The sequence below is a fragment of the Monodelphis domestica genome, chromosome 5, assembly GCF_027887165.1.
Source record: "Monodelphis domestica isolate mMonDom1 chromosome 5, mMonDom1.pri, whole genome shotgun sequence".
Classification (NCBI taxonomy): domain Eukaryota; kingdom Metazoa; phylum Chordata; class Mammalia; order Didelphimorphia; family Didelphidae; genus Monodelphis; species Monodelphis domestica.
Genome location: NC_077231.1, coordinates 165,569,209 through 165,593,659, shown reverse-complemented (window position 1 = coordinate 165,593,659; position 24,451 = coordinate 165,569,209). Strand labels below are relative to the sequence as shown.

At 36.7% G+C, this 24,451-nt stretch overlaps 1 protein-coding gene across 1 annotated transcript in view; it reads right to left on the bottom strand.

Annotated features, from left to right (window-relative positions):
- The window catches only part of GSAP (gamma-secretase activating protein), a 109,462-nt gene that overhangs the window by 39,376 nt on the left and 45,635 nt on the right, over positions 1-24,451 (bottom strand). The window contains exons 14-19 of the mRNA XM_007504052.3: positions 21,443-21,523; positions 16,590-16,682; positions 16,250-16,467; positions 14,250-14,319; positions 13,632-13,714; positions 7,822-7,875 (exon numbers count right to left, since the gene is read on the bottom strand). Coding sequence (XP_007504114.2) covers positions 7,822-7,875; positions 13,632-13,714; positions 14,250-14,319; positions 16,250-16,467; positions 16,590-16,682; positions 21,443-21,523 — 599 coding nt within the window. The remainder of the gene's footprint in view (positions 1-7,821; positions 7,876-13,631; positions 13,715-14,249; positions 14,320-16,249; positions 16,468-16,589; positions 16,683-21,442; positions 21,524-24,451) is intronic.

Below are 24,451 nucleotides of genomic sequence, written 5' to 3'. Positions count from 1 at the left end.
GTAGTAAGCTACTCCTGTGGTGCCTCTTTTGTTATGAAAAATAGCCACCTGAAGGACAATTTATAACTGGAATATAAAATAATTGAATGGTAATGACCTGACATCTAGTGGTCAGTTAAGGAAACGTCTGAAAACTCCCAGGGTAAATTGACTACATTATATGATTTACACAAAACCTGACTTAAATGTGATTGGAAATGGTACTGGCCACATTTGGAGGAGGCAGAGGTCTTAGGCATCATATCATTCATCCATTTCATTTTATTGATGAAGCAAACAAGATCTAGAGAAGTAAAGGTGCTTGCCCAAAGTCACCCAGGTAGTAAATGGAAGTCAAGATTAGAATCCAGTATTTATGACTTCAGAGTGTTCTTTCACCTACATCACATTCAATACTTTGAAGCTTCACTTTGAGGCCCCTTTCAAAGGGCTTTCACCTACCAGGCCTAAAGACTTCACTCTGCCTCTAATTGCACAAAGCTCCCCAATAATGGTGCCTCATGCCCCCAAATTAGTCCTTCTTCTAGTTCCTCTCTGTCCAAAACTCCCATTTTCATATGGTGCTATTCTGTTAGGTTGCAGAGGGGAAAGCAGAGGGTGATTCGAAGAAAATAAATCAGACAGAGGTACAAATGATTGGTAGAAAGGAAAAGGCAAGATACAACAAAGAGCCAAGTGTGTGTTATCGTTAATAACTATTATGGGAATTCAGAAAAGAGATGGAAGGAGAAAGATACCGAAAGACAGAGAAAGAGACAGAGACAGGAAGAGAGAGAGAGAGAGATGGGGGGGGGGGGGTGAAGGAGAGAGAGAGGGAAGGAGGGAGAGAGGGAGGGAGGAAGGAAGGGAGAGGATGGGACAGAGAGAGACCACTATGGGGTGGAAAGTCAGGGAAAAATTCATGGGAGATACTTATCTGGACCTTAAAGAATAAGTAGGATTTAGAAAAGATGAGAAGGAAAGGAAAGGGCATCTTAGGCTGGGACAAGGAAGGAGAAAGCCATTGTGAAGAAAGGCTCAGAGACAAGATATTTAGAGAATAGAAAAGGAGACCAGATGGACTGAAGAAGGGAGTTACTAATGTGAAGCAAGAAGAGATAACATTGAAAACTATCTTGAACAAGATAATGGAGGGAGGATCTTGAATGTTCAGCTAACTTCAAAGTTGACATAAAGAAATTGAATAAATTTTGGTTGTTGTGGTAATCCACTGAAGAAAGTTTATGGACATGCTGAAATCCCTTCTATGCCATTCCACAGAAGAAATCACCATATCCCAATCAAGTTAAGGTTAGTCCTGGATCTACATAAAACTCAAAATGTTGGTCAAGCCATCACCAACTTTTATTGAACTTCTTCAGTGTGCCGCTAAATGAGGGGCAAAAAAGAAAGAGAAGATATACTCCCTAGCTAAAAGAAATTTGATATCTCATAAACTATGCAAAGTTATAACCTCTATAAAAACATAGAAATGATATATTAGAAGGAAATAGGCACATGCATGTAAAGCTGATTGAATACTTCATTTCTGCAGGGGGGCGGGAAGTGAGGTCAAAAAGTAATCAGAGTAGGGTGCAAATAATTGGAAAAGCTTACTAAAGTCAGGGAATTTTGAATAAGGTATGAAAGAAAGAAGGGAAAGGATTCCAAGCCTCTATACTTAGTTAAATTTATCTCAATTTTCTGTATAAGATTATGGAGATAAATTGTATGGTTCAGTGGATAGAGAGGTAAACTCAGAGGCAAGATGCAATAGATTGGCGTCCTCCCTAGACATGTCCTGGCTGTGTGATCCTGCATGCCCCAGGCAATTAGTCTAAGAATCAAGTGGCCATCCACATTAAAGAAGGGAAGTTCCTTACTGAGAGTCCTTTATACCAAAGAAATCATTGGGTCTATTGCTTACCCCCCTACCAAAATAAATAATATATATATATATACATATATATATATATATTCACTATATCAATATCTAATGCTATCTCAGATATCAAGTCAAAGAGTTAAATTAAAGGCTTGATTCTCTTGGAGGAATTGGCTTGGCATATTCCCTTCACAATTTTTTAAAGATAGTGCTCATTTCTAATTAGTGCCAGAAAAAAACATCTACCTTTCATCTTTAACAGGCATGTTGGCAGCAAAAAATATCTTCTGATTAACAAGGATCGTCCTATGGAGAAGGGAGCCTGCCTAGAAAGAACTGTTTTATTTCCTGCCCAAAGAAAGGCTTGGCAAAGCTGAAACACTGATTCAATCTTGCTAGTCAGTAGACTTTAAAAGCACCAGTTATCTCAGGAGTAGCTTTTATTTCTGACATTTATAAACAGGCTGACTTTCTTATCTCTCAATACAGATTAAAATAGGAGGGGGAAAACACACATTAAAAAGTATGGATCACCTAAAAGAAATGCATGGTATTAACCCAAACACCTTGGCACAGGGAAATCTATCATCCACAAAGAAACAACAACCTGGTTCTCCTCTTTGGGGTCTTGATGCTCTGGGGACTTCTTTGTGCCAGATTGTTACCAGTGATTAAAACAAGGTTAATAGTATCTGGTGCATATATCAACAGCACCACTAGAACATTCCAGAAAAGCCACCTTTTTTCACATCATTCCAAGTGCACACCTGCTCAGCTACAGAATGCTGAAACTAATTAAATATCCAACACTATTTTTTTCCTCATTTTTTTTTGCAGGGGGAGGAGTGTTGGCATCTCCCTCTCTTACTCAGTATGGAAGCACAGTGGTCACTCACAAGTCTGATTCCATTGATGTTCTTGCTTTGTTTTTTCACATCTGAGCCTGTTCACCCCTCCTTAAGCAGCCTGATGATCACTTGATTCCAGGAGTCTACCATGTTGGTACTAGACTTAATGTAGCTACTCAATTGGCTTTAAGCCTACTGTAGCTTAAAACTCCCAAACTCAAGGGATCCATCAGCCTCAGCCTCCCAGGTGGATGAGAATATAGGTATGTCCCTACTGTATGCTATTTTACAAAACTCACCTTGCAACTGATTACTGTGGATTTAGACCAACAGATAGAATGCTGGATTTCACATCAGGATATGTGTGTGGGTCCCCGGGCAAATCACTTAAATCTCTGTCAACCTCAATTTCCTCATCTATAAAAGGAAGATAATACTGGTACCTGCCTCACAGTGTTGTTGTGAGGATCAAATGAGATGACATGAAAAGACTCTGTACACACTAAGGTATTATATAAATGCTAGCTATTCTTTGGTACTGTTTACCTCTCTTAGTTTTAAGCGTCGAGTACACAGGTTGTATCTTCAGCCAAGACTTAATGGATGGTACAAGATCTTAGGAAATAAAGAATTGTGATCTTTCTTCTCTATTGGACTTCAGACCCAGGCTCTTCAAGCCTCAGGTTCTCCTTGCCTCTGTGTTTACTTTGCTGGAGGATTTAAGCGGAAGCAGGCACAAGATTCACACAGAAAGGGAGACCATGATAGAACCAAAATGTGTAACCATAGAAGGATCACTCACACTGATGAAATCATACAAGTTGTGGTGGCCTAAAATGTAAAATGCTCCTAAGGAAAAACACCTGAGAAATAACCCACCAAAAGCTAACCTGGAAAGTGGGCAGATCTTGCAGCTTGGTCTAATAAAGGTGCTTTGCTCATTAGGTTCATGGTGTGACTACCTTCTTAGCTTGATGAATGGGCTGAGTACTAATTTGTTCAGAAAGAGAAACTGAGAAATCCGATACAAGGCCATGAGGTCATAAATCTTAGTAGTTCAACAACAAAAAAAGAGTACATTAACTATGCCTGGGGCTAATGACCTAGATGTAGAAATGAGTTTGAGAGAGAACGTTCAGAAAAGTAGCCATAGAGATGTCAGGAAAAGGCCAGTAGAGGTCTCTGTAAAATCAGTAGAGGAAAATCCATCCAGCAAGGAAACTTCAGATGTGTTTCCCTAAGAGAAGGAAGTGTCATCTGCAGTCAGGGTTCCTAAGATGTGGCAGAAAGGAATAAGAGGAGGAAACGCCTGCCTCCTTAAGTTATGCCAGCCTATCTACAGCTAGAATATTGCCAATCGGAGTAAGATAGATGCTATGTAAATTCATCAGTTCTTCCCTTCTTCATATTTTTTTGCTGTTGTTCATTTGTTTTATGTTCCCCTTGGTTGTCTCACTCATGGAACTAATGAAACTTCAGAGATGGATGGTAAAGAATCTTAAAGGTCATGTATCATTTTATAGGTTAGAACATTGAGGATTTAAGAGGAAAATGACTTGCCTAAGTCCACACAAGCATTAAATTTGAAAAACATTTATTAAACATCTACTATGTGCCAGGTTGGGACAGCTAGGTGGTACAGTGGATAGAGTGCCAGACCTGGAGTCAGGAATATTCATCTTCTTGAATTTAAATCTGGCCTCAAACACTGATGAGCTGTGTGACCCAGGGCAAGTCAACTAACCACTGTCTGTCTCAGTTTCCCCACCTGTAAAATGAAGCACAGCTGAAAATAGCAAACCACTCCAGTATCTTTGCCAAGAAAACACCAAATGTATATCTTTGTTATGTTAAAAATTATATTTTGTACTTTTATTAAAGATATTTTCAAACTCTGGAGGAAGATTTAAGAGAATCATAAAAAATTAGACACAACTGAACAACAATAAAATGTGCCAGATGTTGTGCTAAGTGCCTGCCATCACAGAGTTTAGAATATAAACAGTAAATGACAGGGGGTAAGATTTGAACACATGTCTTCTGACTCCAAACCCAGCACTCCTTCCTCTGTACCATGCTATATCACCAGATGCACTTGTGATGGAGGCCACATGGTAATACCTGAAAATCCCACTCTAAATCTGAGGAACTATCCTGCTAACAGGGGTGGAAAAAGCCATAACAGTTTGTGAACTTGCTCTAAGTGTATAGGGAAGTGATATGGCAAGAAAAATGGAGTCCTGGATTGGAGAGCACTTTTGCCACAATTTAGCTGAGTGGCCTGAAGCAAATTCTGCCTCTCTTGGACTCTGTTTTATCAACTGTAAGATGAGGAGGATAGACTAAAATGCTAATTTTATTTCAGAAGGCTTCTTGGAGGAGGTGGCATCCCAATATTCCTGAAAGATGGATAAGATTTCAACATTTAGAGATTATGGGTAGAAGGAAACTTTAAATAAAGAAAAAGCAACAAAATTTGATAGTGGGGAGTACTGCATAAAAAGTTGTAGTCAGGAAGAGCAAAATAGAATGGCAAAATTGTTGTCAGGAAAATTCATCTTCCTGAGTTCAAATCTTGCCTCAGACACGTAATTAGCTGGGTGACATCAGACAAGTTATTTAATCTCTCTGATCTTTAGGGGAAGGGGTGGGCATATCGCTTAGAGTCTACCCCAGCTATTTATCAAGTTGAATTTGAGGCTTCAAAGGGCCCATTCAGATCTAAATCTATAATTCTTTGGGGGAAAAAAGCATAAACAAAGGCATAGAGGGAAAAAAATCACAATGTGTTCAAGGAATGGGCAATAGTGTAGTTTAGCTGGAATTTATACTCAAGACAGAGTTGGGGGACATCAAAACTGAAGAACAGAACAGTGTCCTCAAAGCTAAGATAAGAAAGAGTATGCAGGAGAAAGGGGTGGTTGAAGGGAAGAAGGGAAGGAAGTAAAGAAGAAAAAGAGAGAAAGAAGGAAAGAAAAAAGAAGGAAGGAAAGAAGCAAGCAAGGAAACAACTTGCATATAACAGAGATTTGTAGGTTCATGTACAATCTTCTTTCTATTCTATTATGGACATGTTTATTTTATTTGGTGTTTTTTCCTTTCAAATTTAATGTAAAGAGAAAAAAAAAACCCAGAATGAGATGCCACTGCGCTGTATTACAGATTTAAAGCTGAAAGGAACTTCAGGTTTGTACGAATTTAGCTTTTTCATTTTACAAATGTATTAAGGAGAAGTAATAGCAGGACCCAGAACAGGGGAAGTAAGGACTAAATAGGACTAAATACTATTAGTTTAAACCTCAATACTAAATTTTAGGTGACTTTAAATAAGGTGGCATCCAGTTTACAATCTCTACAAACAATCTTGACTCCAGAGTCAGTCTTTGTACCAATTCCCAACCGGTTCCTATTAAAGCAGGAAGAGGAATAGAAGGGGAGGGCATAGTTCTTAGAATCTACCCCAGCTATAAGAATGTCTTGTAGCATATCCCATTTAGGAATGCAAATAGCTGAGTAACAATATTTAACAAAATATTTGGAGCTGTGTAGTCAAAAACTCTAACAATGAGTGAAAAGGAAGAAAGGGAGAAAAAAGGAAAAAAGAGATGGGGAGCAAATGGGGGGAAAGCATGGAATGATAAGGGAACATCAGAAACAAGGTAAAAATAAGTCATTCCCCGCCTATCCACCCCAGTAGTTAAGACTAATTATTTGTTACAGAATATACTGATTGGTGAGAAGTTGTCAGTCAAACTTTTTTTTTCCTTCTCCTCTTCCCCCCAACCTCACCCTACTCCAAGGGCATCAGCTATCCACAGTTCTGCCCAGCAACATAGCTTTTCAGTCTATGCTTAAATTCCCCTCTTGGGAACTCCAAATCATAACTGCCTAACCCTTCTCCCAGCTGCTGTTTTCCTACTCTAGTACATCACAGTGACCTCAAACACTTCCCAGCTTTCCCACCAGCTGTCTAGGTCCTGGTCTAATATTAGTGTGTCCAAAAGAATCAAGAGTCAATAATGGAAGAGAGCACACTAAGCTGACATGCGCTGCTTACTGCCAGAAATTGAGATTTCCCAGTACACACCAGCCTATAATTAACAGGAGTCACTGCCAGAAACAACAAAGGAACTTCAAGGAAACTGTGCTAAAATACTCCCTAGTTTTTAATTACATCCATATCCTTCCCTACTCCCTCCTTCTATCTATTGTGCTTGACAATCCTCCTGAAACCATTGGATTCCTGAGACATGAATAGATGCAGTTCATGGGCAGGAAGGGGTGTGCAAGATGCCTGGGTCCAAATCTTGAGCCAAGATTTACAATTCCTGAATGCATTGGCAGGCTGCACTTGTGATGGCAGGAAATCTGGGAGATCCTAACTTGGGTGTCTGTAATTGTTTTAAAGATGACTAAGATGGACATAAGGCTTGAAGCATATATCAGGCTGACAACTCTTCTCCTTTTAGTGGCTCCTATTATCTGAGTAAATGTAAAGATAGGAAGAAGGGGCAGCCAACTGTGGAGAAAGGGAAAAATGGTCATAAGAGCTTAACTGGTTTTTAAAAGCCTCCATAAGTTATGCCCATATACATAGTATTTTAGCAAGGCTTATAAGTTCACAAAAATAGGAGTAACAGTCAGGTGTCACAGTCAATAAAGCATCAGGCTCAGGAAGATTGAAGTTTACATATGACCTCAAACATTTAAAGCTGAATGACCCTGGGGAAGTCACTTAACCTCAATTTCCTCGTCTGTAAAATGGGGTTGATAATAGCAACTATCTCCCAGGGTTTTTGTGAGGATTGAATGAGGAAATAATTGTAAGATGTTCAGCATAGTACCTGGCACATGGTAAGCACAATATAAATGTTAGCTATTAATGTATTGAGTAAAGTTGGATATTCTCTTTTGTCTTTAGGAAACTCTCTTTAAAATAATCATTTTTAAATGGTTATAGTGCTGCACAGTGGAGCCACTCATCAGTTCCAAGTGGGCACCTTCTACCATGCCTGATAGGTTTTCCAATTCCTCTGATAACCTTTAATTGTCAATCTTGAAAAGAAATAAGGTCACACTTCACAACTTAGATCACCACCAGGGTCTTACCTTCATTAGAGGTAACAAGATCTCTTTTGTCACAGATGTTACTCCTGGAATTTCCTATAGTCAGAGAAAATTGTTAAATTTCCGTTAACACCAACTCACCACAAGACAAAGGTTGTAGTAAGCACTTTTCACTTTTTGACGTAAATGAGGGACTCTGTACCATTTGCTTTGAGCAGAGTTCAGGCTAAACTTCATATAATTTTCTAATGTTGACTAAGAAGAAGCTGAAAATAGTTTATCTTTGATAAGGGAATGTTCTCCCAAATCAGAAGTAAATAATTGACAGAACCTAGATTGCTTTTATATATGTGTGTGTGTGTGTGTGTGTGTGTGTGTGTGTGTGTGTGTATGATATATATACACACACATATATAGTATCTATATACGATGGAAAAAATACAGAGAAAACCGTCTGTTTTTAACATGGTACCATGTACAAAATTTCTCAGTTTAACAATTTCGCAAGCAAATGAGATAGATTACATACACTCTTTTCCTCAAATGGTTAGGAAACTGAGCAAACAGAAAACATATTCATAAAAATCAAGAGAAAACATTTTCTAAAGATAAAGATTCCCACTACTTCCTCCCTGTTCTTATTTATGTTATCTTATATTCATTAAAATTGTCACCTGTCATTGTTCTAAGGAACATCATTTACTAGGTAATCTCTAATGGAAAATATTTAGAGCTGGAGAGTAGTAGTAGTAGTGGGGATGGGGGTGGTGGTAGTAGAAGCAGACGTAGTAGTAATAGTAGTAGTAGTAGTAGTAGTAGTAGTAGTAGTAGTAGTAGTAGTAGTAGTAGTAGTAGTAGTAGTAGAAGAAGAAATAGTAGTAGAAGAAGAAATAGTAGTAGCAGCAGAAGCAGCAGCAGCAGCAGCAACCACCACAGTAGTGATAAATAATGGTAGTGGTGCTGGTAGTAGTAGTAATAGCTGCTAACATTTATATTGCTCTTACTATATGCCAGGAACTCTGCTAAGAGTTTTACAATTAGTCTCATTTGCTCCTCACAATAACCCTGAGAGACAGGTGCTATAATTATTTCCATTTGACAGATAAGGAAACTGAGGCTGACAGGTTAAGTGACTTATCCAATGTTACATAGCTAATAAGGGTCTGAGGCTGGATTTGAACTCAGGCTTCCTTATTCTAGTCTTTGCCTTTATCCACTGAGTCACCCAGCTGCTTTAAGTAACTTAAAAAGCACCTACTTTAACCTCCTTATTTTGCAGAGAAGAAAAATGAGATCTCAAGAAGCTGAAAGAAGTTAGGTAACTTTTTCAAGATCATATAGATAGAGTCAAAAATACATTTTAACCCAGTTCTATCCCAAACATTCTACCATACCTTCACTTATCTTTATTGGTAAGACATCTCATGCTATATCATCCATCCTCTACCATAACATTTAAAGTAAAAAGCTGTTCAGGCATATCCAGATCCTCATTATCATAGAAAACATATCAAGCTAGTTAATCTCAGGGAGAATAAATGCTAGACTTATGTTAAATAGAAATAAAACCAAAATTACAATCAAAGGTTTACTGTAAAAATATATATACCTCATTTCAAATTCCCCTGAAAATTATGCTTTTTGATTATACATCATAGAATTTTTATTTTCAAAAACAATTCATAATTATAACATTTAATAAATTTAATAATAAAATTATAAATCATAAAACTTTTAATACATTCATTAAAAATCTACTTGATGATGGATAAAAATCAAGTTGGGAAATAAACATATTACATTCTACCAATGCTAGATGATGGTTAGAACTTAAATATCCACAATTAATATTCCTGGCACACAATATTCCAGAGGACCAATGTATCCCAGTTTATGAGTCAGTTAGTTGATCAATCACTGAGAATTTCTTAAGGACCTATGTTTCAGGCACTGTGCTATGTGCTGAACAAACGATTATACAAAATGTTCCAGTGGCTTACTGTAACAAAGTGAGACAAAAGAATTGAGATGGAAATTGATCTATCACCCAATCTACCAGACCAATCTGGAAATACTTAAAAAAAAAAGGTATGAAAATCTCACACTTTTACCTAATGACAGGGACAGCTGGGTTGCTCAGTAGATAGAAGGCCAGGCCTGGAATCAGGAAGACTTCTTTCCAAGTTCAAATCTGGCCTTAGACACTTAGTAGCTTTGTGACCCTGGACAGGTCACTTAACCCATTTGCCTCAGTTTCCTCATCTATAAAATGAAGAGAAGGAAATGGCAAACCACTCCAGGATTTTTGCCAAGAAAACTGCAAACTGAGTCATGAATCATGAACAGTGGGACATGACTGAAATGAGTGAATAGCAACAGCAAAAACCTAAAGAGAGCAAATATTTTCTTTGACTATTGGAGAATATAAAAATAGTAGTAGTTAGCATTTATGTAGTGCTTTAATGTTTGCAAAACGCTTTACAAATATTATCTATATGTTGACTCAGAACAACCCTGGGAGATAGGTGCTATAACTATTCCCATTTTATAGATGAGGATGCTCAGGAAGACAGAAGTTAAGTGCTTTGCCCAGCATCACACAGCTAATAAGTGTCTGAGGTCATGTTTGAACTCGGATCTTCTTGACTTTAGGTACTGCGCTTTATCTACTGTCACAAAATAGTAGCATTATAAAAGGCATCATTTCTCTGGCATCTTTGCAAATATATTATTTTAGTATTCCTCATTTGACATTGCCATACAGAAGCGAGGTGAACCTATTATTTTGGCTGTGGCCATAAACCAATGAATCTTTATTTATTATATATTTACTAAGTGCACAGCTGGTACTGTACACATTCACAAATTTAGGAAATAAGAGGTTAGTCAGTTTCTATTGTTGTTTAAAGACAAACCATTTAAAGCAATATGGTAGCTTTTAAACTACAAAGTGGTTATAACTGGTTTTCTGAGCAAATCTCTCAGCTTTTGCAAATATTAAAGTCACATTTTTATTAATGTGATTTCTCATTTTCCCAAGAGCAAGGCAAGGGACCCAGACTCTGACCAACAGAGATATTAACTACAAACATTTTCCTTTCTCTATACAAGTTAAAGGTTTTCTCCTTAAGGCAATTCCAGCTAAAACATCCACATGTGAAATTATGTCTCTCTGCATCCCTGGCACTGATAATGAGGTACTTAAAAAATCTTTAACTAACAACATCAGGTTGGAGATAAATGGGGTGTCTTGGGAAGAACAAAGGTCATACATTTCCTGGCTTCAGTGTGGCTTAACCTGCAAACTTCCTGTCACATTGCTATAGATTCTACATTTATTTTGAGATGGTAGTTAAATAAAAGGGATGAAAAGAGTGGGGGGTGGGGGAATTCACCATATAGATTGAGAGGTTGGCAACTGTATAAATACAGTCTGAAGTGAGGAGAAGAGCTCTTAGGAAAGTGTAAACATTTGGCCTCCACAAAAATTTGAATAGTTTACAGATTAACTTAATTCCATTTTGCTTCTAACTTGCTAGTATTCATTCTTCAGGGACTATGTTCATATATTAAATCTTCTCCTGTCAATTCTCTGCTTAGATTGGCTTCCTCTTGCCTCCTGAATCTAGTCTAAGCAACTTCACCTGGCATTTGAGGCTCTTCACAATCTGGGCACCAATTCAACCAACAAACTAATTTAGATAGAAGCAGTGAAGAGTAATGAAGAGAGCACCGGGACTTGTGATAAGGAAGATCTGGGTTAAAATCTGGTCCCGGATATTTAATGTCTCAGCAAGTCATTTAATCTCTCTCTCTGCCTTGGTTTACTCATATGTAATGATGAGACAGGAATAGATGGCCTCAATAGTTCTTTCCAGTCCCAAGTCTATGATTCAATAAACCTATTATTAAGAGCCTATTATGTAGAAGAGGAAGGAGGAGAAGAGGAAGAGGAAGAAGAAGAGATGGAGGAAAAGGAAGAGGAAGACAGAAAGACAGAAGCAGACAGAAACGAAAATCAGTCCCAGCCTACAAGAAACCTATGTTTTATGGGCATTTTCTCTTACATTTCCCCTCCACACATTTTATATTCCAGCCAAACTGAACTACTCACTACCTCCTATTCACATTCTATACTCTTCCTCCTTTTCTTTCCTCACATTTTTCCCCTGTATGCCCTCTCTTCTTCCTCCTCTACCTAAAGAAATCCTATTCATTTTTTAAATCTTTAAATTCTTTAAATCAATCCAAATGCTACTCTCTTTGTGAAGTTTTCTCTGATTCCCTCAGGAATATCTTTCCTCCATAAGACCTTAAGTTATAATTCTTTGTTTCAGGTCTTGTTCAATTATCAAATTTCACTTTATATATAAGTTATCTGTGAAATTTCGTGTCATCCTATGAGGTTATAATCTTTCATGGGAACAGAACCGGTGTCTCATCTTTACTAATCAGTTTCATCACTGGTAAAATGGAAGATAATCATTTAACTAAATAATAGACATAACACCCTTTTTAAATGGTGATACAAGTTTAATCCACTCATCTTGTTGAAGACACCCTACTATTAGGAAAAAGATCATAGGCTTAGTATCATGGCACATGGGTTTGAATCCTGACTCAGACATTTACCAGGTCTATGACCATGAATGAGCTAATCATTAAATTCTGTGAGTCTCAGATTTAACATCTGTAAAATGAGAATGTTTGTTACATCCTCGACAGGGTTCTTTGAGAGTGAAGAGAGCTTTGTGAACCTTCAAGATAACATGTACTATCTAGTCAACTTCTTCCCTAGAGTCTAGGACAGTACCCCATATATTATGTTTTTCAGTCATTTTTCAATTGTGTCTAAATGTTAGTGAACTCATTTGGGGTTTTCTTGGTAAAGATACTGAAGTGGTTTGTCATTTCATACTCCAGCTTATTTTATAGATAAGGAACTGAGGCAAGCAAGGTTAAGTGACTTGTCCAGGCTCACATAGCTAGTAAGTGTTCAATTCTGAATTTGAACTCAGATCTTTCCAATTGCAGACCAGGCTCGATCTACCACACCACCTAACTGCCCACTCTATATACAGAAACTAAGTTGAATAGCTACCTTGGACAGAAAGAGGTCCGTATTTTGATTCAGGATGCCTACATTCAAAATCCACCTCTGTTACTACCAGTATGACCCTAGGTAATTTACTGCCTCCCTATGACTCGATTTCCTCTTTTATAAAGTGAAAATGTTGGATTAGAAGAACTTTGAAGTCCCTTCCAGGATTAATTCTATCAATGTTAAGAGTGAAGGGTTAACATTTAAGTTATTACACCTTCCTCATGTCAGCCTTTGCCTCAAACACTAACAACTCAGACCTGACATATTTCAAGAGGAGAAGAGGCAGAGCAGTTTTCAGACACATTGTTTTTACTTCCCTAGTCCAACAAATCATCAATGTGTTGCACTGTGCCTCTTCATTTAGACATCCTGACAGGCAGGATGGAAGTGTTTGGTTGGACTGTATTTGCTTTATATAAGTTACCTTGTCCCACATCTCAAAGTTCCATCAATGGATGCAGCTACTGAGCCTTATTATTTGGGCTTATCACACTGAAACTTTGGGAACTTTGGAACTATATCTACATATTAAGTCTCTAGTAGACTTGAGGATTGCCTTTTGGGACAAAAGAACATACCAGACGATAATGTCACAAACACAATTAGTGAATGGCAGATTGGAATAAGGAGAGCCACCATTGCTATAACTCTTCAGAAACTATGAAGAAGGCTCATCACATTGCTCTAACAGTAAGTGCATTATAAAAACATTTTTGTAACATAGCCATTAGAAATTAAAGTGACTTACTCTATTCCAGGAATGTACTGAGGAATATGGAAAAAGTTGATCCAGGTTATTTATATCCAGACAAAAGTTCCAATATGAGGAGGCTAAATGGATAAAAAGACAGTGTTTAATAGTAACAGTACAGAGGAAGTTACAAATCATCAGAAGGACATATTTCCCACTGCCTCTTCCCCTACTCCTATGATCTACCCAACATGTTATTTTAGCTATTTATTAGATTTAAAAATTGTAATCTTTTAGGTCAGTTCTCAAGTATAAATTATCTATTTATATAAGTACATATATGAAATAAATATATTTTTGCAAATTACATGATGTTTACATAAAACAAAGTGATAGCTGAATTATATGTTATCTTTATGAAAGCAGCTCATGGATGTGCTAAGAAGATTACACCTAATTAAAAAATCATTGACACAAGCTTTGTGACTAGGCTCATGTCTCATTGATCTCTGAATAGCCATTGATTCCCGCCTAGGCATGGGAGAATGAAATTTAATTAGCCATTAACTACAGCAGCCAAAGTAAAAACACACCAGACTGAAGCATTACCAATTTATTGTGTCCCCAAAAGCAAAAGGACAGAATATTTAAACCTGCAGTATCAGCCATACCTACCAATTAAAAATTCCTGAATAGGGTCAAATGTATGACAGCTCCATATATTCTCAAAAATCCATCGAATAATCTTGAAAAAAATTAAGAAGTCAAAAAATCTATTGGTATTTTTAAAGGCAAGTCAACTGATTAAATGAACAGCTCTAATTTATATTTCTATTTAGAATTAAAAAAAAAATCTTTGCTATCTTCGAAGGCCCATAATGCAAGACTGTTAGAGGTGAAATTGTATTATAATCCATTCATTCATTCTGCAAGAATTTACAGAGTACATCCTATTAGGAACTCCCAGGATACCATGACAAAGACAGAATAGCCCCTCCTCTCAATAAGCTACCAGGAAAATTAGATGTTTCTGGCATATCCAACTAAAAAATTCTCTTAGCTAAGCTCCAAAAAGACCTGCCTTAAACTGAATTCCATGTGATGATGGGTCTAATTACACTTATATGATTCATGCCTATAGCTCCAGTATATTTTCTTACATGGAGTAAACATCCAGGTCAGTTCACATCATAATCATTCTGGTGAATAATCAATAGGTATATGATATATGTTATAGGATTTAGTATTTCTAATGATAATAAATGATAAAGTGTTGCAAAGGGTAATGTGTTGATCAACACCAACCTGGAGGATATTAGATCCACCTCAGTGGGGATATTATATGTATATTATGCATATAATGTGTACATAATATGTATATAATATTCTTGCAAGAGTAACTAAGGTGAATTTGAATTAATATCTTTAGGTTTTTGTTTCTGTATAGTCAGAAGTAGGTTATTCTGTAACTGTATATAATTTAAAATTTTCATATTGCAAGAATTTTTTTTCTTTCTTCCTCTATTTACTTCTCCTTGTTTCTAGTACAGAGTATAGAATAGTTTGTTTGTAAGCTCCATTGGGGAGAATATTTCTCCCAAACAGATCTCAGGATGGAGGGGGGGGGATATATTAATAGGAATTTTTTTAATCTTCCTCTGTCTCTTTAGGAGGCAGTATCTGACAGGTTAGGAGTTTTGCAAAATCTCCTTCTGTCTCTTTAAGAGCCAGTAATAGAGATTTGCCCTCCATCTCTTTAAGAGGTGAACTATTAAAAAAAAAAAAAACCAGTTAAGAAGAGCTCTTTCTCTCTGATTTCCTAGGGAGCAGGGTTTCTGTGTCTTTTTCGCAGTCAAAAAGATCTGGCAGTCACTTTTGAGAGTTTGAGATATAGATACAGATTTGAGAAGGAGTCTGGCTAGGAGGCTTTTCTCCTTAGTACTTGGAGGGAGAAGCCAGTCTGTTTCTGAGGGCTTTTTCTCCTCAGAACTTTGGCAGTTTTCTGTGTCTGTGTTTCTATGACAGTCAGTTTCAACTGGCAGTTAATAGAAGAGTTATTTTAAGGAGTTTGTTATTGTTTATTGTTCGTCAATTAATTAGCTTAAGATAGTGAATTTAATCTTAGATAGCATAGATAAATTAAGCCTACTTTGTCAGGCAAGAAGATCCTTAGATTTAGTGTTTCTTAGAGACATAGTATAAGGTTTAGATTTTAGACATAGTATAAGATTTAAGAGATATATACTCTCCTATTTCCTCCCATTTCCTACCTCCTATTTCCTATCCCTACTTCTCCTTAGAATAAATAAGTGTTCCTGGTTTACCAAACTGGTCTCTGGACTTTTATCACAATATTATTAACCCATAACAGATCTCATCATTTTATTAAATATCTAGCATGTATGTATGTTAGGTAGTCACAGGCATATAGATATTAAATTAAGGAAAAGGGGTATCTAGATTGTAGGGGCACCTTCAGGAGCTTATCATTCAGTGAAAATGAATGGAGGTGTTATAATCAGGGAGCTTAAGGAGTGAAGGATTATGATAAGAAGAGGCAGTGAAGAACTATGATCTGGTAAATTAAAATAGCAAGCATAGTTTCAACAACTGAGAAGATTCATCTGAGTTTGCTAGTCCATGTCGAGGTTTTTAAGAGTAAGATGAATTCTAACCTGGGCTTCTAGGACTCTTGGATTTCTGCCACATGCAAGCACACAGTGCAACACGGCCAACCGCTCATAGTCCAGTGAGCTGCTCCATAGGAAATGCAATAAAGATGACTGGCTAAAGTTTACTCTGAAGAGCTTCTCAGAGCACCAATCCCAAGCCAAGGAGCCTGAGAGTGACTGTAATGGACCATCAGGAATCAAGTTCATTTGTTCATTCTTTCCTACAGAGGAAGGTAATGAGGGGAAAAATACAGAATCAGCAAAAACAGGAAACCACTACCACTACTACCACCACCACTCTGCTGAACACAAAGTGCCCATTTTGAAAAAATTGTCACTGTACCTGTGAGAAACAGACTATGGCACATCAAATCAGGATGCTGAGTGTTAAGAAGATGAAAGAAATGTCCAGGCAGGTAAACAGCCACATAATAGTCTGTCAAAAAGAAAGACACTATCTTTGTACTGAAAGATCAGAATTCAGAGTTTTGCAAAAGAAAAACAATTAGGGAATCTGGAATTAACACTAGTGGGTGGATTATTATTTTTTAAGTAGTATCACAAAACCACAGGCCTCTCTCTCAGTACATCTCATCACTTTAGAGCCAATCACTTGATGAAAACAAAGGCAACAATAATAATGATGGATAATTATATAGTTTTTTATGGTCTGCAAAGCACTTTGCAAAAATAATCTCATGTGAAACATACCATATAGTAAGTAGTTACTACACAAATATTATAGGCTCCATTTTACAGATGAGAAAATCAAGGGTTAGTATTTATGCACCTTTTTGACGATCCAATCAATGGCCTTATAACTAGTAAGCAGCAGAGAATTTGAGTCTTTCAGTCCAGGCTCTCCTGACTCTAGATATAGCACTTTTAGGTGTGTCCAATAACAATTTCTTCCAATTAACAACTAAGTTCTTTCCCATACTGTTTTTTTTTCCTTCTGGCAAACCCATGTGAATATTCTCAGTGGCTGAAAATACATTTGTGAGATGTATTTATGAAAATACATTTATTATTGCCAGCAGATATTTTATCTCTCTGCCTATTTCTTCAGCTACAAAATGAGGATTATGGAACCAAACAAAAATAATAAAATTCATTTGGAAAACCAAAACACCTAGAATCTCAAAGTACGTAGTTTAAAGAAAAAACAGAAATGAAAGAGGCATCAAAATATTTTATAAAGTACTATTCACCAACATTATTATCGAACTTGCCTAGTGTTTAATAAACTCCAAAACCTAAAATTACTTTGGGAAAAATTTCCTATTTAATAAGAATTTCTGAGAAAACTGAAAAGCAGTTTAGCAGAAAATGGATTTGGACCAACAGAGCATCACAGATCTAGAAGTGAAAAGTACCTCAAAGGCTGTTTAGTTCAGCCCTCTCATTTTATATATATAAGTAAATGGACGCCCAAAGAGGTTAAAGTACTTGCCCAGGTCACACAAGGAGAAAGCATCAGAGTGCAGATATGAACTACAGAATCAATAGTCTTTCCTCTGTACCATTCTGTTCTTAATATCTTACATTATATACCAAAAGAAGCTCAAAATGGATATATGACCTGAATATGAAAGGTCAAACTATAAAAAAAAATACTAAAAGAGAACCAAATCAGATACATTTTATCATTAGAGATAGGAAGAGAATTCTTAGCCAGACAAAGGGTAGAAGGAGACAAAAGACAAGGTAATTTTGATTACATGATATTGGAAAGTGTTTGCTCAAATCAGGACATATAGAATAAGAAGGGAAGTAATCAGTTTCAACTGGAAAAAAATCCTTGCAATTAATAATTCTGATAGGAATTTGCTGATAATAATAATGGTTGTACTTCATCCTTATAGAGGATCAAAATGACATCACTGTCAGGTCAATATACTGTGTGACTGACTAATCAGACCAGAGCTATCCCCAGTCATCCTGACTTTTGTCTTGCCAATGAACTTTGATGACTGGAAGAGAGGGTGAGGCTGATGACTGATCAATTCTGCTTCACTTAAATCCAAATTATTTGCAAGTCAAAAGACTTGCCATTTTGCCATTTTATGTTTTAGGGATTTGATGTTCAAGAATTATGGGTATTTAATATACATATATAAGACAAAAGATCCATTTCCCTCCCCAATACATCAATAGTTAAGGAACCTGAAAGAATTGAACTCTATTAACAAGTATGGAAGATTTCAGCAAATAACTAATTAGCATTAAGGGTAAAATTGGATTAGGTTAGGCATAAAGATTTTATAAGTTAAATGGCAGGAGAGAACCTTGTCAAACTGTCTCCTGCTCAGTTTGGAGTTTGGGAGTCAAAGCCTCAGCTGGAATTCTGAAGTTCTTGGGGGTTGGAGTTTGTCTCTCTGTCTCTGTCTCTGTCTCTCTCTCTCTCTCTCTCTCTCTCTCTCTCTCTCTCTCTCTCTGATTTGAGCTTGGTCCTAGAAGTAGCATTTTCCTGAGCTCCCTGGCAATTCCCTGTGAATTCTTTGGGAATATCAGATTTTGAGTTTTGGAAGAAAGAGGTGACTTTGGCTTTGGCTGGAGAGAGAATACTGACAGAGAAGAAGCAAGATTCTTTTTTCTTTCTCTGATCTCTGTAAAAAATAGAGTGAGTAAAGGGGTTTGGCCTACCCAGACAGGAAGCCATTCAATAATTTACTGAAAAACATCTTGAGAAAGTAATTTTAAAACTATATATAATTTTAAATAAGGATTTTGGACTTGGATTAGTTTAGATTTAGAAATTGGATAAAAGTTAGAATGAGAAGATAGCATAGGTTTGGGGAAACTCAAACAGAAGAGGATCCCATGAGGGACCTAAAAGTGGGAATTGGGATTTAGTTAGAATCCCCCTTAGTGTTTCCTATTTTATCCTTCAACTTTAAATCTTTATAAACCTTATTAAATTAGGATTAAGGTTTTCATCTGTCTTCTAAATTATCCATTGTGCTGGCCTACAAACTAGGCCCAAACACTGTTACATTGGCCCTTATCTAAAGTAGTTGGCAATCACAATCCAAGAAGGACAAAGAAGATAGTGTCAAAAAATTATTTTAACATTAGAAAAATAAAATAAGCAACTTGGAGACTTCACCTCACACCCAGCAAACAAGAAGGCAGTAATGGACTACATACTATTGGTAAAGCTGTGAATTGGATGGCTCTCCTCCTCTCTGTCTTTTATATTCTCTGTCTTCAAGATTCTATTCAAATTCTTCCTTCTAAAGGAGATTTCCTGGTTCTTCTTCCCAACTTCTAGTGCCTTCCAATCACTCTTTATATATTTTGAATGTACCTAGTCATTTACATGTTGTGTCCCCCATTACAATTTGAGCCCTTTGAGGGCAGGGACTAGTTTTGCCTTTCGATTTTTGCCCAGTGCCTGACACATACTAAGAGGTTAATAAATGTTTATTGACTAACAATTTTATAATGGGTTATGAACTCCAAAGGAGTCAAAGTCCAAAAAAAAAAAAGGAAAGGTCTCATATACATCAACATATTCATAGGCATGGTTTATTTTTGGTAGCAAAAAATGAAAACTGCGAGTTCCCATTACTTGGGGGATGAATGAACAAATTATATTATGTGAATGTAATGGATTATGGTCCTATTAAAAATAATAGGAAGAAAGCAAGCACAGAATGACATGTATGAACTGATACAAAGGAATATAAATAGAATCAAGGAAATGAGAGAGAGAGAGAGAGAGAGAAGGCAAGAAAAAGGCAAATTAACCTAGAATTAATACAATTAATGATATTGAAACCAGCGATCAGATGACTAGCTGCACATGTGCAAATGTGGATAGACACATTTGCTGCATGGATTGGTTTTTCTTGACTATCTTTGTTACAAGGAAGTGTAAAAGTGGAGTTGGTTGGTGAATGACACAGGGAAATAAATGATGGTGAAACAAAGATATTTTTTCACATGAAAGAAAATGAACAAATTTTGAATAAAATATCATAGGATTCTATCTAGCATACCACGGCTGAAGTTAAAGTTTTTAAACAATTGCTGTATCCCATATGTATTTTACAAATACTATAAGTAATAACTTTCAATCATAAAGCAGGATGCTTTACTTCTCTAAGGGAATGGGGAAGAATGGGAAAGAGCCAGACATTAGACAACTCTACCTTGATTTTTCCCTTCAGATACTACTATGGTGGACAAGTTGCTCAATTTAAGCATTCTAGGCAACTTTCTAAGACTATAAGTTTATAAGCAGAGAAAGTGCCATTATGCATTGGTTGAGGGAGTTTTCTCATCTGGGAGTTCTTTTTATCAATGAAACAAATCTAGTGTAGTTTGTCTATCTTTCTGTCCGTCTCTTGTATATGTGTGTGTCCTGTGTCTGAGTATGTGTGTATCTCTCTCATATATACAGGCAAACAGCCTCTCTGTTTTGCCCTGGCTGGCAATGTAATCCACTCATTGGCCTGATCCTTTGGCTGCTCAGCATGGAAGCGTTCCCTGGCTCCATTTCTAACCTCGGCTGGTCTGTCACTTTTTATATGTAGTCTAATGACCTTCTGTTCCAAGGGGCTGACTATATTGATGCCAGAACTTAACCAGACATATAATCAGCTTTAGGCAATTCAAAACTTCCAGCTCAAGCAATCCACCTTTTCTCTTTCCAATAGCAGATCTACAGTCATGTGCCATCATGCCTAGCATCTAGCTCTTATTCAATCCCTACTCTTCAAAAAAAAATCCAATACCAAAAATTGTCTTTTCCCAGATTTATATGATTAAAAGCCCCAAGATGAACAGGTCACTCCAACTCTTCTATATGATCCTGAGGATAACACATACTGAACATATAGCTACTTATTTCCCAGAGACTGCTAGAAAGTTGTTATTAACATTTTTACATTACCCTTGAAATTTCGGAAACATTCACAGTATGGTCCTTTCATGACTATTACCCTAAAACCACAGAAGGACATACAGCCCAGACTCTAGATAAAAAGGAGAATGGCTCTCCCCCAAAATGTTCCCAGTTGGTTTGGTTAGAGATTTGGCTAAGGCTTCATAAGTCAATGATTAAAGTAGAAATAATAGCAGGTCCAAAGTGGCAGAACTGAGTAGAGGGAAAAAAGGTTCTCTAGAACAATATCACCTACTAGACAGGAGGAGGGAAAATAACAAGAAATGTGCAATTTGGTCTCCTACCTAGATTAAGAAAAGTAATATCCTTCATTGATAACAGGTATTCCAGTGTTCCAAGATCAACAGTGAAGGTCTTACTATACCCTGTGGAAATAAAAAAATAAGACCTATTTATGTAATATAAGAGATGATAATATACAATATTTATTAAGGATTCTAACATAAAAAGCTACAGTTGAATAAAAAAATAAGCATTTTACAAAATGTGATAAAAAGGTAAAACAAGACTTAAACATTTTAACTCCTTAGTCCCATCAAAAACCCAACAATACTTTCAGTTGTCTTCTGACAGCTGGTGGCTAGGGAGGGAATGGGAGCATAACTCTTATCTCTTACTCAGCCTTAGGAAATGGATTTGGGATGGATCAGAAGTATAAGGGATCCAGGTATGAAAGTAACTAGCTCACATATATCTATGGCAACCATAAATTTCCCAAGAAAGTCTTGATTTTTAGAAAAGAAAGTTAATTTTATTCAAAGTTTAAAAAAACAACCTTGTTATGTCATACCTATGATTTAGAGGACATGTACATATACTCTATTGTTCATTGCCATCAGTAGCTGATTCTTTGTCAATAAAACCAGATAAAACTATTTTCTTCTTCCCCCAAGGTCTCAATTTCTAGTCTGAGAAAATGCTGGAATATGGTATGACATTCATATAAATCACTGAGTTTACTAGGCTTCATTCTCCATTTTCCTTCCCCTGATGTTTTCAGGAGATTCCCTCTTTATTGCTTTTGAAATTTAAAATGTAATTATTAAGTTATCAAAAACTTTTCCCCAAAGCTCCAAACCATAAAAAGGCATTTATTTTGTCATTTATGATATGCAAATACATTTGGGTCTTAATTTACTTTCCTTCCACTATTATAGAAATACCTTCCTCTTAGGAAAACTAAGCAGGAGTTTAGCCTTCCTGGCATTGACTTCAAGGCCAAGATGTTAATATTAACTTTTCTGTATAGCTGAATCCAATACATCCTGGTAGATGAGTGTAAAAAGGCTTCTAAGATCTACTTCAAAATTATTTTAATTCAACTCATTATTAGTTCACCATACCTACACTATGTATACAATATACAAATTAGCAACATTCCTTAGCATTGATTTCCCTTTAAATTGTTAGATACACTTATCTGCTAAATCAATCTAATGAATACATTATTGCACTAAATTTCAAAAGTCTCAACTAACTGGCTTTCCTACTTTAACTTCCCTGAGGAAAAGATTTCCTACCTGTGAGATAGAACAAATTGACTAATTCATTGATTATATAGAATGATGAAAAATTAATGTTTAATAATAGGAGCTATGAGCTAGATCTGTGATTAGACTGATAAAGGAAACTCCCTCTACCAACACAGGCTGGCACCCTCTCTGAAACTAAAAGTTTCTATAGCACTAAGAACTGATTTGTCCAAAGTCAAACAGTCAGTATGTAACAGAGATGGAACTACAGCCAGCCAGGACCTTTCTGACTCATGAAGACAGACTCTATCCAAGATGTGAAGCTGCATTTAACTACTTGGGAGTAAATATGAATAAATTTGAGGTCGGTCTCTTTCTGAATAACAGTGATGCTATTAGCATGACTTGTAGATCCAAAACCTGAAGAAACATTATTCCTGTCCAAAAAGAAATTATACAAAATCAAAGTATTATTAATAATAGCAATATTCCTCATTACTGTACTTCAGAGAACTATTATTCATTTATATGAAAACTACCAACACTAAGAAACTAGAAAATAGTGGAAAGACTGGAAAATGTGGCTGAAAACTTTTAAATAAGAATTTTAAAATCTAGCCTCAAGATCCTTCAACTATTTTGGGAAAATAGACATATAAAAGCCAAGAACAAACTTGTAATATCCCAGAACACAGCTAGCTCTGATCATTACTAGTTGCATAAACATTAGAAAGTCATTTTAACTCCATAAGTCCCACTTTTCCCATCTATAAAGTGGAAATAAGAATAACTCCCTCCCAGAGGTGTTACCTTAGTTAAGGTGTAACCTTAACTTGTGTGACAAGGAAATAACTTTTAAAAGACTGATATATATTAATTTAAGGTCGCCAAGGAATTCAGCTATGTAATTCCTTAATGAAAACTCAAGTCAGCCATCAACCTTTTATGGAGTTTTAATTACAAACAGGAGGAAGAAAGGAATTAGAGATAGAGAGATAGAGGGAGAGAGAAAGGGGAGAGAAGGGAATAGGGCTTAAATACCCCTTCTGTTTAGGCTGGGCCAAAAGGCCCAAGCCCTTAGATAGCTGGGGCAATGAAAGGAGATCAGTCCCTATTACTCACGTGACCAAAAATGGAGAAACAGTCTCTGGGGCCCCCACCTTCAGCTTCCTTCAGCGCAAACTTGTCAGAACACACCGCAACCACTCCGACAAACTCCTCCACCCCCCCTTCTTCAGACCCCCCTATCCTTAAGGAAACCATCCAAGTTCCCTCCCCTCAGTCCTCACATCTACCAATCACCTGTCCATCAATTTCCCTGTGCCAATGGAGGCTCTAGCTTAACCCAGGACCGCCCAGAGGTCTCTGGCTTTGCACATGTCTGTTGAAGGTCATATTTTCAAATAATTAAATCTTTGATCCTTTGCTACAGCCCTTTCTAAATCCTGTTAACCTGAGTAGGGTAGAGATTGGAATAATTAAATTTTGATCTAGGCTGCAGCCCTTACTCAATCCTGTTAGGACTGAATAGGGTGGAGATTGATTCCAAGTATCTCCATTGTATCAATTCTAAAATCAATCATGACTCAAAGAAATTCCTGTTCTATGCTTAAGCATAGGTCAAAGTCCTTTCCATTGTTCAGCAAAAGGTTTCTGTCCTAAAGTAATCTTAAGAAGGTAGGAGGGGGAAACTCTCATGCCAATGGGGTTCACATTCCAATAGCCAAGACCCACTATCAATAGGAAATTTTTCAAGTATGAAATTTCCCAATGGTGAAATTTCCAACATTTATAAGTCTAAGAAATTTTGAGGTTTACACT